This window comes from Festucalex cinctus, chromosome 1 (assembly GCF_051991245.1).
Source record: "Festucalex cinctus isolate MCC-2025b chromosome 1, RoL_Fcin_1.0, whole genome shotgun sequence".
Lineage (NCBI taxonomy): Eukaryota > Metazoa > Chordata > Actinopteri > Syngnathiformes > Syngnathidae > Festucalex > Festucalex cinctus.
In genome coordinates this window covers 60,184,518-60,199,719 of record NC_135411.1, presented here as the reverse complement: position 1 = coordinate 60,199,719, position 15,202 = coordinate 60,184,518, and the positions used below count along the sequence as shown (strand labels likewise).

Here is a 15,202-nt window from a genome sequence, read left to right as displayed (position 1 = left end):
TGTACCATGCACTTATTAACTACCTGACTGAAGATGCTGAAACGTTGTAATAGCCTAAAAACACAGCCAGCCAGCCAGCCATTGACCATGTTTTGGAGTAGGCTATTCGAGAAAGCCTGGAGAAAATCCACACACGCACAGAAACAATATGCAAACGCCACACAAGGTCAACAGCAAGATTTGAACCACGACCTTCAGGACTGTGAGGCAGCCACATCGAAACTAAGCCAACTTACATGCATTTAATTTTAAATTAATTATCCAGTAACATTAGGGTTCTTTGTGGTTAAGGTATTTTATTTTTTATTTAATTGTTATATTGTATTATTTTATTCTGAAATTGCATTGTTCTTGTCTTGAACCATGTCTTGTACATGGAGAAATTTACAGGCAAACACAGCCTAACAATGGACAGTCTCTGGTATGTGGGGAAGCAGCAGGGCTTGTTCCTGCTTGTTGAATAGGCCTAGACACTGACAAAAAATGATGAGTTATTTTCTGTCGCTGCTTCCCCTCAGGATTTAATCTTTAATGTTCTCCTTTCTTATGAATTACATTTTCAAAGCCATTAAAACCTGCCACCAAGTTTGATGGCCACTGCCTGTGCAGCATCCCTGAACTTTGTAGATTTTGGAAATGGTCAACCGCAGCCTGGAGGCTCTCTCCTGATGGTTCATTAAAGTCCACTCATCCTGATGCTGACGATGCACTGGGAGTAAGCCTGGCCTGAAAGGGAAGTGCTGAGAGCCACAAGAGACCCGATGTGATTGCAGCACTATTTCCCTGTCAAGGCAAAGCTTCACATGAAAAAGAGAGCAAAGCCTTCATCCGAGCTAGTACATTTTCAGCAAATGTACCAGAAATTGAACTTTAACCCAGCAGGCGTGTTGACTTTTGCATGTATCGACATGTACAGTAAGGACAAAAAGTTGTGCAGAGTAAAATTTTCAAGTCTTTTTTTCCCCTATGAAGCCAACCATGAGTCAGTGAGAAAAATGTACTACTTGAGACTCATGAAACATGTTTATCAGATGGCAACTGAATTTGTGCATCAATACTAAAACTACTTGTCCTCTTCTTGTTTTTATGGCCATTGTGTTTGTCTCGTGAACATTCTTTTAAATAGGCAGTTTGCATTTGCTGTCAACAATAACATAAAAAACACTGTAGCAAATACAATAACATCATGGCTAAAAAAAAACATTTGCAATATCTTTAAAAAACATGTTTCCCATTAAAGAGTCAAAATCGACTTCAAAACAGTATTGGGCAAACAAACTTTTTTTTGTTTTGTTTGTCATCGTTTCACTGAGTTATCCACCACCTGGAAGTATCATGTTACCTACTGCCTTATACTGTTTACAAGCATTATCATTTGAGCTATATCAAGGGTGTCCAAACTAGCCTGGGGGCATTTGCGTTTTTAAGCAGTCTGCAGCTTATATTAAAATGAACAGTTGAGACAGCTTGTGTCGTTTGTCTGCAACTCTGCATTGTTAAACTGAGTGGCAAGGCAGGAGAAGAAAATTAGAAGGATTTCTTTTGTGTTATCTCTCACTTCCTTTTTTCCACCAATCACACATCATTCCGAAAGAAGTTTTTGTCCATCTCAAGGTCATCTTAGTACAGCAGCCTCTTGTTTTGGTTCTAAATGTGGAGATGTGAATTTGCTGCACCACAAACATCCTTGACTTTTTGCTTCATCAGCAAGCTGTTTTTTGAAATAGCTATGTAATGTATTTAAAAACAAGGAAACAAGGATAGCACAGCAAATTAGTGGTTAGTAGATCTGCATTACAGTTCCAAGGTGAAGATGTGAATGCGGATAGTGGACTTACTGTGTGGAGTTTGCATGTACTCACCGTACCGTGATCCAGATCCTCCCACACCCAAAACATGGAAGCCAGGCTCACTGAAGGCTCTAAATCTGTTGGTGTGAATGTCTAAAGTCCAAAATGTGAATGTGATAGCTGACCTATGACCCTAAAGAGAAACCAAGTGAACAGAAACTGATTGGATGTCATCTAAACAAATACTGTGTTTTGCATTTGCCTATATACCAGGAGTGTCCATTAAGGTCCACATAGGCCTACGGAAAAACGGAAGGATGCAAGGGTTGCTGCTTTGAAATTCTTTGGCTTCAACTTATTAAAGACATTTATATTTTCTATTTTATTTTTTGGGGGGCGGCTGCTACTTATCAGATTTTAAAAAAATGTGATGAGGCAAATAGTTGAGGTTTTTCAAGATTTTGGGCTGGCCTCAGCCACTAGGCTGGATCCACCCTTGCGATGAACAGCGACCAGATCTTCATAATCGGAACCAAGAGGAAACTGTAGTAGTAAGAGGGACATTTTTAAAACAGCTAGTTGAGAATTTTTAGTGTTCATAAATCCGACCTTGACACACATAGTGGAACAAACACTGTTTGTATCTAAACTGGAATAATTTTTATTCACCATGTTATTATTGTAATTTCATCATAAATAATTATTTGTATTTTTGCATACAGCATCTACAAAAATACTACACTATATATAACCAATTTACGCATTAGTTGTAGTGATACCTGTTTTGTTTTTTTTGGTTTTGTTTTTTGACACCTTGACTTCTCTTAAATGTCGTTTTTAGTATATGTCACGGGGTACTGAATAATTGATGGCGAGCCATTGGGCTCTTTGCACAAATCCACTACTTCCTGAACTCAGCACCACTCCTTCATTTCCTGTCTTTCATGAGTGGACAAATTGATTAATCCAGGTGTGCCTGATCTCAGTAAGTACAACGACATTGGCCAGACACACCTGGATTAATCAGTTTGCCCACTCATGAAAGACAGGAAACAAGGTGTGGTATTCAGTTCAGGAAGTAGTCGAGCTGTGCAAAGAGCCCATTGTCCCCGGGCCGTAGTTTGGACATCCATGACCCACACTAATCAAGATTTTAGAATGTTTATAATTAACGTGAAGATTCACAGCCCGAAGTATGGTGGCCAAAAATTCGTTTTCAATAAATAAATAAATAAATTCTAATCTGTATAAATATGATGGAGCTCTACATAGTCAAACTAAAGTTAGAGAAATTCACAGCTGGTGTGAAGCCTCCTTAGCTTTATTGATGAATACAAAACTGAACCAGCTGGCGTGAAGGTGCCCGACTAGCTGTGACGTCACCGAGACGACTTGCACAGCAGGTTAGACAAGCTGGTGGCCGCCCGGCTGCAAAGCAGAGAGCTGATTGTCACACACTGGAGGAGGAGGAGGTGGCTTTTGGAGCCCACCTGTGTCACTCACTGACTTTTGGGTGTGCTGTCGTCGTCCTGGAGCCAACGACCACCCCGCACACACAAGCGCCAGCACAAGTTTGTTGAACACCACACATGGACAGAAGACCCACTTGAAATTAGAATTTTAAGACCAGCGAAGAAGATGGAAACAAACGGTATCGAAACCAAATACGGTATAGTTTACATTTATTAATCTGTTTTTGGCCTTGTCTTCCGAACAGTACGTTTTCACACATGCAAATCTCGCGGCCGAATGCACCCTTCATTTTTTTCTTCTATATTTGTTTGGAAAGCCAGTTGGATTTTATTGGTCGTCCTATAAACTTGTAAAAGGCGTGTCTCCTTCACCTACTTTTGTAGTTTATCTTAGCTTAATTTACGCGCATTATGCAAGTCGTTGTTACAAAAAAAACATCTGTTGCTACAAGAGCCGTTGGGATATGTAAAAAACAACATCATGTTCCGCTTTTGACTTTAATTTTTTTTTTTAAGTCAGGCGAGGTGGCGAAACGGCACGAAGCAGGTTGTTACCACAGGGGGGAGCCGCCGGTCAAAGATCTACTACGTCTTAAAAAATAAACAAAACAAAAGTAATTTTTGGAAACATTGGCGCCATGTCCTTAAATAACCTTTGTGATTGACCCAAATGTTACTTATAAATTATTTTAAAAACTACGGTATTACAACATTTATGAGTGAAGCGATCTTGCGTTTTACTGCCGGTGGACTTTGAGTGGGGTTGGCAACTTGGCACATGCCTCTTTTGGTACTGCTTCCTGCCTACGCACGCCTTTGACACACTCAGATAGCGTCTTGAGCAGACGGGGGCAGCATGGCGTGCCTGCGTAAACAACCCATACTCAGCACATCTCAGGAGTTATTGCGCCAAGCCAAAGACCAGGAGGTGATTGAACAGAATGTGAAGCTCTTAGGTAGGGTGCACAGTGTTGACAAAAATGGCCATGGTCAACAAGGGGCTTATCACAGGAAAAGTTGGCATTATTTTTTATTTATTTTTTAGATAGTATTCTTGTGATGGTGCTAATACAGAACTGTCCAATCCGTTGAATTTCTTGTGCTCATCTATTTCTCAGGTATGGATGGAGACACTGATGTCCAGTTCCTCCTGCAGGGGGGAGATCTTCTCAAGGTCCGCTCTTCTTCCTGGAAGAAAAACCGATACTTCAAACTCCAAGAAGACTGCAAGACAATGTGGCGGGAATCCAAAAGAACCTTCAGGAGGCACCGGTCGTGTGAGTGCTGTTTACTTTGTGGAGCCCTTCAATCAGAGATGTTTAAACTGCCATTGACTGGAATTTTCCATCACGGATTGTAAAGATGATCCCAGACTTGCAATAGGTCATTTCTGTTCTAGCTGGTGATAACACTATACGGTTTGGAGGTGTGTCTTCATGGAGATATCAATTGTCGTGCGTATAATAAAGTGCACATAAAGTTTTCCCGCTTGAACTGCGTGCCAAGTGTTTGGTTTGGTTTGGTTTGGTTTGGTTTGGTTTATTTGTTCATTTTTCCTTTTGGACAGCATTGTAACAATTAAACATTTCATCATACAATTTCAACATATAAAATAACTGAAAAGAAAAAGGGCTGGCGGGGAGAAGCTAAAGCTTCTGAAATTCCGCCCCCATACTATACTAGGACACAAAAAAGTCAAGCAAACGTATTAATTGAAAGCAAGAATAATTTTAAGTTGTAAAAATTTCAGTCATTTCATCATTCCGATGGTGTTCGTTAATCCAGTTAAGTTCAGTGTCATTAGATTCAGTCCAATAAGTTGTAGATAGTTCATCTTTGCCAATAATAGATGTTAATCACATATAGTTGGTGTTCCATGCAGTTTGATTTGGGCCAGTAGCTTGTTAATCACATGTTGAATGGGTTCCATGTAGATTGATTTGGTCCAGTAGCTTTAGACAACTGAGCACAATGGCAGCCATGTGTCCGACCACTAGGGTTGTGCCAAAAAATCGATTCATAAAAGAATCGATATTCTCATTTCAATCGAATCGAATCAATATTAGTATCCAAAAATCGATTTTATTTAAATTAGAAATGAAGAAGGGGAAAATGCAGTTGTAGCCCACATACTGTTTTTGTGGAAAAAGGCACTTGTAATACAAAATTAATAAATGTTTAAAAAAAAAGACACTTTAATGTCACTATTTGTCATTTTGTCTTGCAAAGCAGACTGGAGTATATCATGACAATGTTATGCATATCTGTAAATTGAAGCAGAAATCATTTGTCCATCAAATAATTTTGAATCGAAAATCGTTTGAATCGAAAAACGATTCTGAATCGAATCGTAGACCCAAAAATCATAATCGAATTGTGAGCCAGTCAAAGATTCCCAGCCCTACCGACCACCCTTCAGTCAGATCCATCTTCATCACGATTCCGGTTCGTCGCTGTTTCACGTCGTACTTTTCTCTCCAGATCAAGCAAGTGTATAGCCATATATTCTCATTTCGATACCTGAACTTTGACATGCTTAGTTTCCTAAAATCGAGCTCATTGGAAAAAGCTTAAGCGTTTCAAATTATTTAGTATTTTCATAAATACTCTGCAAATGGCACTCAGCATAATTTTAAATGTCAATTGTTTGAGAATAATTTGAATGTTGTTAAGCAAACCCCCCGAGTGATGATTAAATAATACAAATAAAGTTGTTAAATGCACTGTTCCAAATTATTATGAACAGCAGTGTTTCAAGACATTTTATAGGTCGTAATGAATTCAAAATAATCATTTATTGAATTTGCTTTATTAGGAGGTTGTATTTACTGAAATCTAAAGCTAGTTCAATCGAAACATCCCAACAGATCAAGTTACATTGTAACATGGCTCGGTCCTTATTGACAACTGCTTTGTAGTTTTTGGATCCTCTATTGAACTTGTGAGTTTTTGTATATCTTGTTTAATTTCTTTTCAGGGTGTCAGAATAGCTTCCCTGAGGTGCTGTTTGGTTGGGAGATTTGTTGCTACTGCCTCTTACCCTTGGACCTTTTGCTCAAGGATGCTTTATAGCAGGGGTGTCAAACTCATATTAGCTCAGGGGCCGCATGGAAGAAAATATATTACCAAGTGGGCCACATCAGTAAAATAACGGTATATAACTTATATACGATTACCGTCATTTATACGCAGGACCAGCCCTAAATTACAGAACTCAAGTGTAATTATGTTGTTCGAAGAATAACACAAATGCTAATGGAACTCGGCAACACTTTCCCGGTATACGTTCCGGACGTGTTAAATCGACCTGTTTTGCATATATATTGTATGCATTCCCAGAATGCATTGCCTGGCGTATTTAATGACGTTATAAGGACATAATCCTTGTCATATCGATTTGTGTTAACAGTAATTGAATTTGTGTCGTATTTAACACATTTATGTTGGTCTATGATTTAAAATAATAATAATAACAATTAAACAAACCATAACTTTAAGTTGTGTGAAAAAAATGACATCCAGGACAATTCCCCCGTACGTTGCATTGCTCATCTGAGGACTGCTTGTGAAATTACAAATTTTATATATTTTGATTGTGGCCAGCTGATTAATTAGTCCGACATTACAATGTTATTTATTTATTTATTTATTTTTTTACTTTACAAAATCATCTCGCGGGCCGGATTAAACCCCTTTGCGGGCCTGATCCGGCCCGCGGGCCTTATGTTTGACACCCCTGCTTTATAGGTTCTCAATAGGGTTGAGATGGGGGGCCACACACGTTTATCTCCTTTTATGCCACGAGGCACGAGCAAACCCACATTATATTCAGTTTAATTGAAGGCATTTTTGGTTCAATGAGTTATTCATTTTAGATAGTGACAGTACCTAAATTGAAGTAAAACGGAACACAAATTTCTATTCTCTGTGCCAGACTTTCTAGCCGCACATCAAAATGTTGTTCTGTAAATGACAAGAAGGCTTTTTCTCCGTGCACAGTTTCCATCGACGACATCGCTGTGGTGCGCCTGGGTCGTCAGACGGAGGGTTTGAAAAAGTACACAGAGCAGCAGATTGAGAATAGCTGCTTCTCCATCATCTTCAAAGACCACCGGAAGAACTTAGACCTCATCGCCAGCTCTGACGACGAGGCCAAGCAATGGGTGGGCAGCCTTCAGAAACTGATCACCAGCAGAAACAACCTCAACCAGCAGCAAAAGACTGAACAGTATCCTTGTCACTGCAGTACAAGTTGAAATCGAAAAACACACACACGCACGAACACCCCCCCCCCACACACACACACACACACACACACGCCAAGCCAATGGTCAGTGACATAGGCAATGTAATGAGATTGTAAATATGCACAATTTCTAACCTGATTGGATGAGGTCAGACAGATGTAAGTGGGGGATTGTTGTTTTGTTCTGCAACTCCACAGTTCTGTACAGTCCGTCCCCCCGGCAACACAAATATCTACACACTCATGCGAAGTAAAATGACACCTGTAGGCGTCAAGTGAAAGTTGAACTAATCTGTACCAAACATGAGAGAGATTCTATTTAAATGTACTTGATTTATCAGTCCACGGTTACAGGACGGTCGGTGTAGGGCCGATGACTACTTTCCTTACATGAACCTTCTTCCCAGCTGGCTATTCAGCTGCCTGAGCAAAGCAGACAAGAACAAAGATAACAAGCTGAGCGTGTCAGAGGTCAAGCACTTCCTGCGTCTCATCAACATCGACGTGGATGACAGCTACGCAGACATGCTCTTCGAGGTTGTACTTTTAAAGACTTATTCAAGTTATTCATGATCATCAGAATGTTTATGCTGCTTAGTTGTCATCGGCGATCATAAAGAAATTGTTTTATGTTGCTACTGCAAGTCATGATATTCCTCTTTTTTTTTTCTTTTTTTTTTTTTCTTTTTTTTTTTTTTTTTTGCATCCCACCAGCAGCGATAATTCCATTGATGAATTTTGTTTGTCATTTTTCATCACGATATTTTTTTTTGCAGATGAAAGTTTAACAAAAACTAAAATAGAAGCCATTCAATGAAATGATGACAATTAACTAAATTGACAATTACATCAATGACTAAAATGAGAAACAGTGATGAAAATTCACAAAATCCAATCGGAAGAAGGAATGAAACGTGGGTGGGAGAAAAGCACCACTCAAACTGTTCACTGCACTTTGTTTCTATTCATTGTGCAGCTGTAAAGTTACGGTAATCTCAGGCAATTATGCACTTCTTTATTTTTTTTAAGGTGAAAAATACGTTTTAAGATGCATATTATTGTCAGTTCAACATGTTTCATTGAAACAGACCCTTGTTAAATGTCTTGCGTGTTCAACTACGGTTACAAATAGGCGTTATTTCCTGTACAACAGTTCAAATGTATGATGAAGGAAAACCGACTAAATTGCCAATATTGTCGACTAAAATACAGATGACTAAAACTTTCATTTTACTCCGACTAACTAAAACTAAATTAAAATTACTTGTCAAACTAGACTAAGTGCAATTTCTGAAGAAATTGCGTGGGAATGCTGAAAGCTGAATGCTAAGAATTGAATGCATGTGGAATGCTTATGAAGTAAATTGAGAGTGAAATTATGACCTCCTGGTTACTGGACAATGTACTTCAACTGTGCCACCGAGCAGTATCAGACACCTGGTAATGATAAGTTATGTTATATATGGAAGTGGGCGTGGAAAGTGATACTTAGAAAAAAGTTCAACGTCTGTCCCATTGAAAATGAATGGGGAAAAGTTGATATTAAATGTTAAATTGTGCAAATACTGTAAGTAATGTGGAATCAGATGATATATATATATATACCCCAGGACGTGTGAATTTTTTTTAACCTAGTTGTAATTTGAACAGTGTAAATTGGAAGTATTATGTGGGAGTTGTTAGACGGGAAAAAAGTGTGGAGAATAAAAATCACAATAACATACGTGGGAATGCTTCAGCATTCTCACAATTAACTCTGCCCACCAGGCTGTAAAGACATTTCACAGCTCGCATGTACAGTAGTTGTAAGGTGCATGTTATATGAATCCTAATGGACTGTCTTGTTGCATGAAACAGAAATGCGACAAATCGAAGTCCGGCTACCTGTCTGGGGAGGAGATCAAAGACTTCTATGACCTGCTGACCTACCGGGAAGAAATCGACGTGATCTACAAGGCGTACGCGCGGTCCGCAGGTGTCATGAGTTCGGAAAACCTGGTGGAGTTCCTGCTGAGGGAACAGAGAGAGATGACGACACTGGCCGATGCACACAAGATTATTGACAAGTTTGAGCCGGATGAAAAAGGTGAGAAATGTCAAGTGTGTCAATCAAAAATCTTTCCAAGGTGGGTCATATTTTGGCCCATTACTGTTATTGACTGGAATTACATTGCTCTGTTTTCCCCTTCCAGCCAAGGAGAAGAAAGTGCTGACGAAAGACGGCTTCCTCATATACCTGCACCACCCTGATGCCTTGATCCTCGATCCACAGCACATGGACGTGTACCAGGACATGAGCCAGCCTCTCAACCACTATTTCATCTCCTCCTCACACAACACTTACCTCATGGAGGATCAACTTAAAGGACCCAGTAGTACTGAGGCCTATGTCAGGTGAACACTTCTGCCACACGTTTTATCTCTCTCTCAGTATGATGCAATGCAGTCGAAAGCTATACTGTAAATGTCAACAATAAGATGTATTGTTTAGATAAAACAATTATGCATACAAAAGAATCTGATTGGTCTTTCAGGGCTCTGCTGATGGGCTGTCGCTGTGTTGAGTTGGACTGCTGGGACGGATCAGACGACGAACCCGTCATCTACCATGGCTACACGCTAACCTCCAAGATCCTCTTTAAAGATGCCATTAAAGCCATCAAGGAGTATGCTTTCAAGGTGGGCTTGTAAGAAGTATCAAATCTATTCTCATGGGGCTCCAATCAATCGAGTCTCCTACTGCAGATGTCTGAATACCCCGTGATCCTCTCCCTGGAGAACCACTGCAGCTTGGAGCAGCAGGAAGTCATGGCCCGGCACATGAGCTCCATCTTGGGCAGCGCGCTGGTCACTTCTCCCCTTGGGGACGGCATGCCCGCAAACTTCCCCTCTCCTGAGGTGTGTTTCCTATCACCATTTCTTAACAATATGTTATTTGTGACCTCACTAGTCAAAACATGACATTCTGATTAATATTACACTTGTAGAATATGAGTTATGCAGAAAAATCCAGGGGGCGGCCATTTTTCCACTTGAAAATGATATCACAGTTGCTCAGGCAATGATCAATCACAGTTCACCCATTTTCTGAAGCTGAGCTGTGTGTGGTTACCTGAGACCTGAACAACTATGATGTGATTTTCATTCATCAGCTTATGACAAAATGGCCGCCCCCTGAGATGGATAAAACTGCTTGATTTTGCTGCTTAAATTCATTTTCTACTAATGCAATATTAACCGGAATACCGTATTTAAACTAGTGGGGCTGCATAGATCATATTATTGTCAAGAATTTTTTTGGGGGGTAGACTTCCACTTTCAAAATTGTGCTGCTCTTCATTGTGCTTCATTATTATTTCAAGGAGCTGAAGGGGAAGTTCCTGATCAAAGCCAAGAAGTTAAACAAACTCGAAGCCACTTTTGCGCCGGACGCGTTGGGTGCCGATGAGTCTGAAGTAACGGAAGAAGAAGAATCAAACGATGAGGATGAACCGGAGGAAGAAAATGTATGTAGAAAGAGAGAAAAACAAATGTCAACATTTGTAGGGTCTTCAGTAAACCCAACTTATTTTTAATTTGAATGAACCAGAAAAAAAAGAAACTGAAGCTAGCGAAAGAACTATCCGACATGGTGATCTACTGCAAGAGCGTCCACTTCAACGGCTTTGAGGATGCTAGGAAAAACCTGAGCTTTTACGAGATGTCGTCCTTTAAAGAAAAAAAGGCCGTTGCGCTTGCAGAAGAGGCGGGTGAGCACGTCTTTATCGTGCGGCCACAACATCAAACAAGATCATGCTTAATCAAATTGATGGACTGTCATTGTTTGTTCCCTTCAGCAAATGCTTACGTCAACCATAATGTGGACAAGCTGAGCCGCACCTATCCAGCTGGCTCCAGGACCGACTCCTCCAACTACAACCCGGTGCCTCTGTGGAATGCTGGCTGCCAAATTGGTACATGATATGGAGAGCGCATAAAAGGAATTGCATGAATCGTTTTCGGCTCTGTTTGAAAATGCGCCGTCTCGTTATGTTTCCCAGTGGCCCTAAACTTTCAGACGACCTGCGAAGAAATGGATTTAAACCAAGGCAAATTCCATGTGAATGGGAAGAGCGGCTACATCCTGAAGCCGGCCTACATGAGGAACAGAGTCACCGAGTTTGACCCGATCACTCTCACCCGAGGAGAGTGGCTGAAGCACAAGATGCTTCACGTCATGGTGTGTGCTTTTAAGGCTTTCAAGTCACGACAACTACCACCTTCACTCATTCAGTGCCATTGACGGGTATACATGTCAAAAATCCATTTTAACTGTGCTGGCAGTGAATGAGTAAAAAAAAAAAAAAAGATGCATGATCTGTTGTGAAATGTCATCTCATCACCAGGTTATATCAGCTCAGCAGCTGCCTAAAGTCAACAAGAAGAAATCGTCCATTGTTGACCCGCTGGTTAAGGTGGAGGTTTATGGCGTGTCGGCTGACGTGGCTGTGAAAGAGACGTGCGCTGTTGACAACAATGGTAATGCACGTTAGGCAGGACTCTCAATAGAGCTTGTTTTATATTCTAGCCATCTGCCTAAATTAATTTCTGTTTATATTAGCAGACAAAGTTTTCTTCTATTCTATAATCTATTTACATAGTCGCACTTTAACAGGTTTTGCTTCAGCAATGCACTTATTGTTATATATTAGGTTTGGATTTGGGACTGCTTCTATGATCGACTGGATTAACCTGTGTTGCAGTCACATTTATTCTCTGGAATTTTGTCTAGTTTGTGGAGGATGTGGGTGACATTCTGTGTTTTGCTGATTTCATATTTCGTAACTGTCAGAAATCAGGGTTGATCAGGTGACTATCAGCCGATCAGTATTGGTAGAAAAAGATTACATTTATTTTCACCCATTTATTTCACCCGAATTTTTTCCCAGACACATAAAAATTAAAATCAGGTGTCAGTGATAGCCCTGTAAATAATCAATAATAAAAATGAAAAAATATATATGGACACATAGGTGAAAATGTATGATGGGACGAGTTGAGAAAGCCATCTTCTCAAGATGTAAGCAGGAAGTAAACAGCTCTGGTCACGTGATAATTTATCCCAAATGTATGCAAATGCATATATTTCATCCAAGAAATGTATTGTGACAATATATACTGAAAATATTTTTGAAAGACTACCCAGTAACATTTTTAGAGCCCTGTAAATTAAATTATTCTCGTCCATCACACTTTTGACCAGCGGGTTGAAGTGGGATAAAAGGTGACAAAACTCTTGAAATGTAATGAGCACACAGGGCATACCATCCATACTCTTGGATTGTCTTTTGTTATTGTTGCAGGTTTCAACCCACAATGGAATGAAAACTTGGTGTTTGACGTGTACGTACCAGAGCTCACCTTGGTGCGTTTCCTCATCGAGGACCACGATTCCACGTCTGGCAACGAGTTTATAGCACAGTACACACTTCCACTCAACAGTTTAAAGATGGGTGAGTTCACCGCCCCCACCCCTGAAAGTCATTAAATGGCTGCCTTTCATTCAAAATGACCCATCTGAGCTACTTGTATGGTCAGTCCTAACAGCGTCAATCATTTTGTGTTCACACACAGGATACAGACACGTGCCTCTGCTCGATAAAACTGGTCACATTGTCCATGCAGCTGCACTTTTTGTTCACATCATGGTCGTCGATGCTGAATAAGGCTCTGCTGTCGGGCATGTTCATGGATGGATCTCCATTACATAGCCATTTTATTCAACTTTTTAAAATAGTTTTTAAAGTGCAGATTTCATTGTAGATCAATTTATTGGGTGATATTATTCCAGTTGATTGAGCGGATTAATGCCATTTTATTTTTTTTATTTTTATTTTTATTTATTTTTAATTAAATAGCAAAGAATCTATACTGCAAGTTAGACATACAAAACCTTTTTAGGAGCTGTGAACCTTCATGGTAAAAACTTTTCAGGGATTTGTTTTGCTCAGATAGTCCTACACTAGGTTCACAAGACAGAAGAAACTCTGTCCTGAGTACATCGTCATGTATGATTCATTTTTCTTGGATCATGACTTTTTTTTTTTTTTTTTTTTTTAATAAGAACAACTTTTAAACATGAATACCTGTCTACTGAAGTATTTATTTTATTTCACTTTATTGGAAGTCCAATGTAACATTCACATCAAAGGGCAGCTTAGTTGTCACATTAACATGTTTAGTGGAAGCAACAGGTGGCGGTGAAATGTCACTTGACTAAAACTTATTTCAATAGAAATAATGTCTGAGTGCTGGTGACGCGCTCAAAAGAAATACTGTGCAATTGAATTGTTGGAATGACCGTAAGACTTCAATGGTTTTGAATTGTTCAAGGAATGTGGAAGGAGGAGGCAATCTCTGTTCAGGAGGTGTATTGAGAGGGAACATGGAGAATATATACGTAGTTCCCAAATTGTCCTGAGTGGTCTGAACAATTTGAAGTTGTGAAATATGTTAGGATGATTCAAATTTTGAAGAGGTTTCAGTTGGCTTCTTTAATGCAAAGTGTGGAATTGGAGAAAAGATAGGAATGGCATGAAAAAAATGGAAAAGAATTTCCAACCTTACCACCTGATCAAAGTGGGCATGCTGCCCCCAAGTGGCCAACAAATCTGTTTTCAAGTTCAGTGATATGAACTTAAGTCATTTTTTTCATCAGCCATTATTTAACTTAACAAAATCCAAATTCCATTGACAATTTTGAGATGACGTCACAAGTCAAAATGGAAGTCTATTCGGTAAAAGAACTCTCCGCTCCTTAAAAGGCATTGGACTTCTATAGTAATTTGATTTGTGAGGATTATTTTGATTTTAAAATGGGATGAGATGTCTACTTTAACAATGTGTGATTGCGATCACCACAGGCAAAAGCAATAGTTACGTTCCGTAGTTTTTACCATACACTGAAAGCATTTGTATCGCCCTGAATTGGGGAAGTACAGTATCAGAAATGTCATCTATAGACCCTTCCAGTGTAACGTCACGTTAGTGCGCCCCTAGCAGTTGTGGTCAGCGCGTCAATGCAAGTGAATTAGAAAACAATCAGTGTGAGCTAGAAAATAGGTCAAACAGTTGATACATCAGCGACCAATGCTATGGTGAACTTGTGCGCGGCCAACGGATGCTCTAATCGCTCAAACAGAGATGAGATCATTCTTTCGGAAACACGACAGCGATTCTAAACCAGACGGAAGACAGTGAGGAGTAAAAGACTAGCACGATGGCTACCGAGAAACTACGACACAACTTTTTTTTTTTTTTTGGCTAGCTGCTTCAAACGACTGGTTTCAATGATTCGCAGTAATGCAGCGACCTACTCGGGACGTTTTTTGCGACATTTGACATATTTCCCACCAGCTCTCTACATTCATTTGTTATGGGATGTTTGCCTCCTGGGAGGCGCCCCAGACGTACAGCAAGACGAGTTTATCCGGACACAAACGATTTCATGAATAACGTTTTACACCAGTGGCCGTGTCAACCAAAAAATCATTTGAACATACATTTTCTGCTACGAGACAAACATTGTCGTGTTGAACGCAGCCGACATGCTTCACCCAGGCATACACAAAATAGTTCTAAGATTCCAGGCTTTGATGGCGTCAAAGTCCACAACGCTGAAATTAGCCCCACGGTCGCGCTCCCGTCAAATCATC

At 39.9% G+C, this 15,202-nt stretch overlaps 1 protein-coding gene across 3 annotated transcripts; it reads left to right on the top strand.

Annotated features, from left to right (window-relative positions):
• The first annotated feature begins 2,885 nt into the window (after nucleotides 1-2,885).
• Nucleotides 2,886-13,630, top strand: LOC144002814 (1-phosphatidylinositol 4,5-bisphosphate phosphodiesterase delta-1-like). 3 transcript variants are annotated; one of them, XM_077498411.1, is made up of 15 exons: nucleotides 2,886-3,441; nucleotides 4,381-4,539; nucleotides 7,262-7,490; nucleotides 7,916-8,045; nucleotides 9,366-9,594; nucleotides 9,701-9,902; nucleotides 10,043-10,187; nucleotides 10,254-10,406; nucleotides 10,871-11,014; nucleotides 11,098-11,257; nucleotides 11,345-11,461; nucleotides 11,549-11,727; nucleotides 11,894-12,026; nucleotides 12,851-13,000; nucleotides 13,122-13,630. In XM_077498411.1, the coding sequence occupies exons 1-15, from the start codon at nucleotides 3,429-3,431 to the stop codon at nucleotides 13,211-13,213; spliced, it is 2,235 nt and encodes a 744-aa protein (XP_077354537.1). In that variant the 5' UTR covers nucleotides 2,886-3,428; the 3' UTR covers nucleotides 13,214-13,630. The 3 variants fall into 3 exon arrangements, with proteins under 3 accessions (XP_077354537.1, XP_077354526.1, XP_077354519.1); XM_077498400.1 differs by having other exon boundaries at nucleotides 2,887-3,459; XM_077498393.1 differs by lacking the exon at nucleotides 2,886-3,441 and adding an exon at nucleotides 4,104-4,218.
• Nucleotides 13,631-15,202: the final 1,572 nt, after the last annotated feature.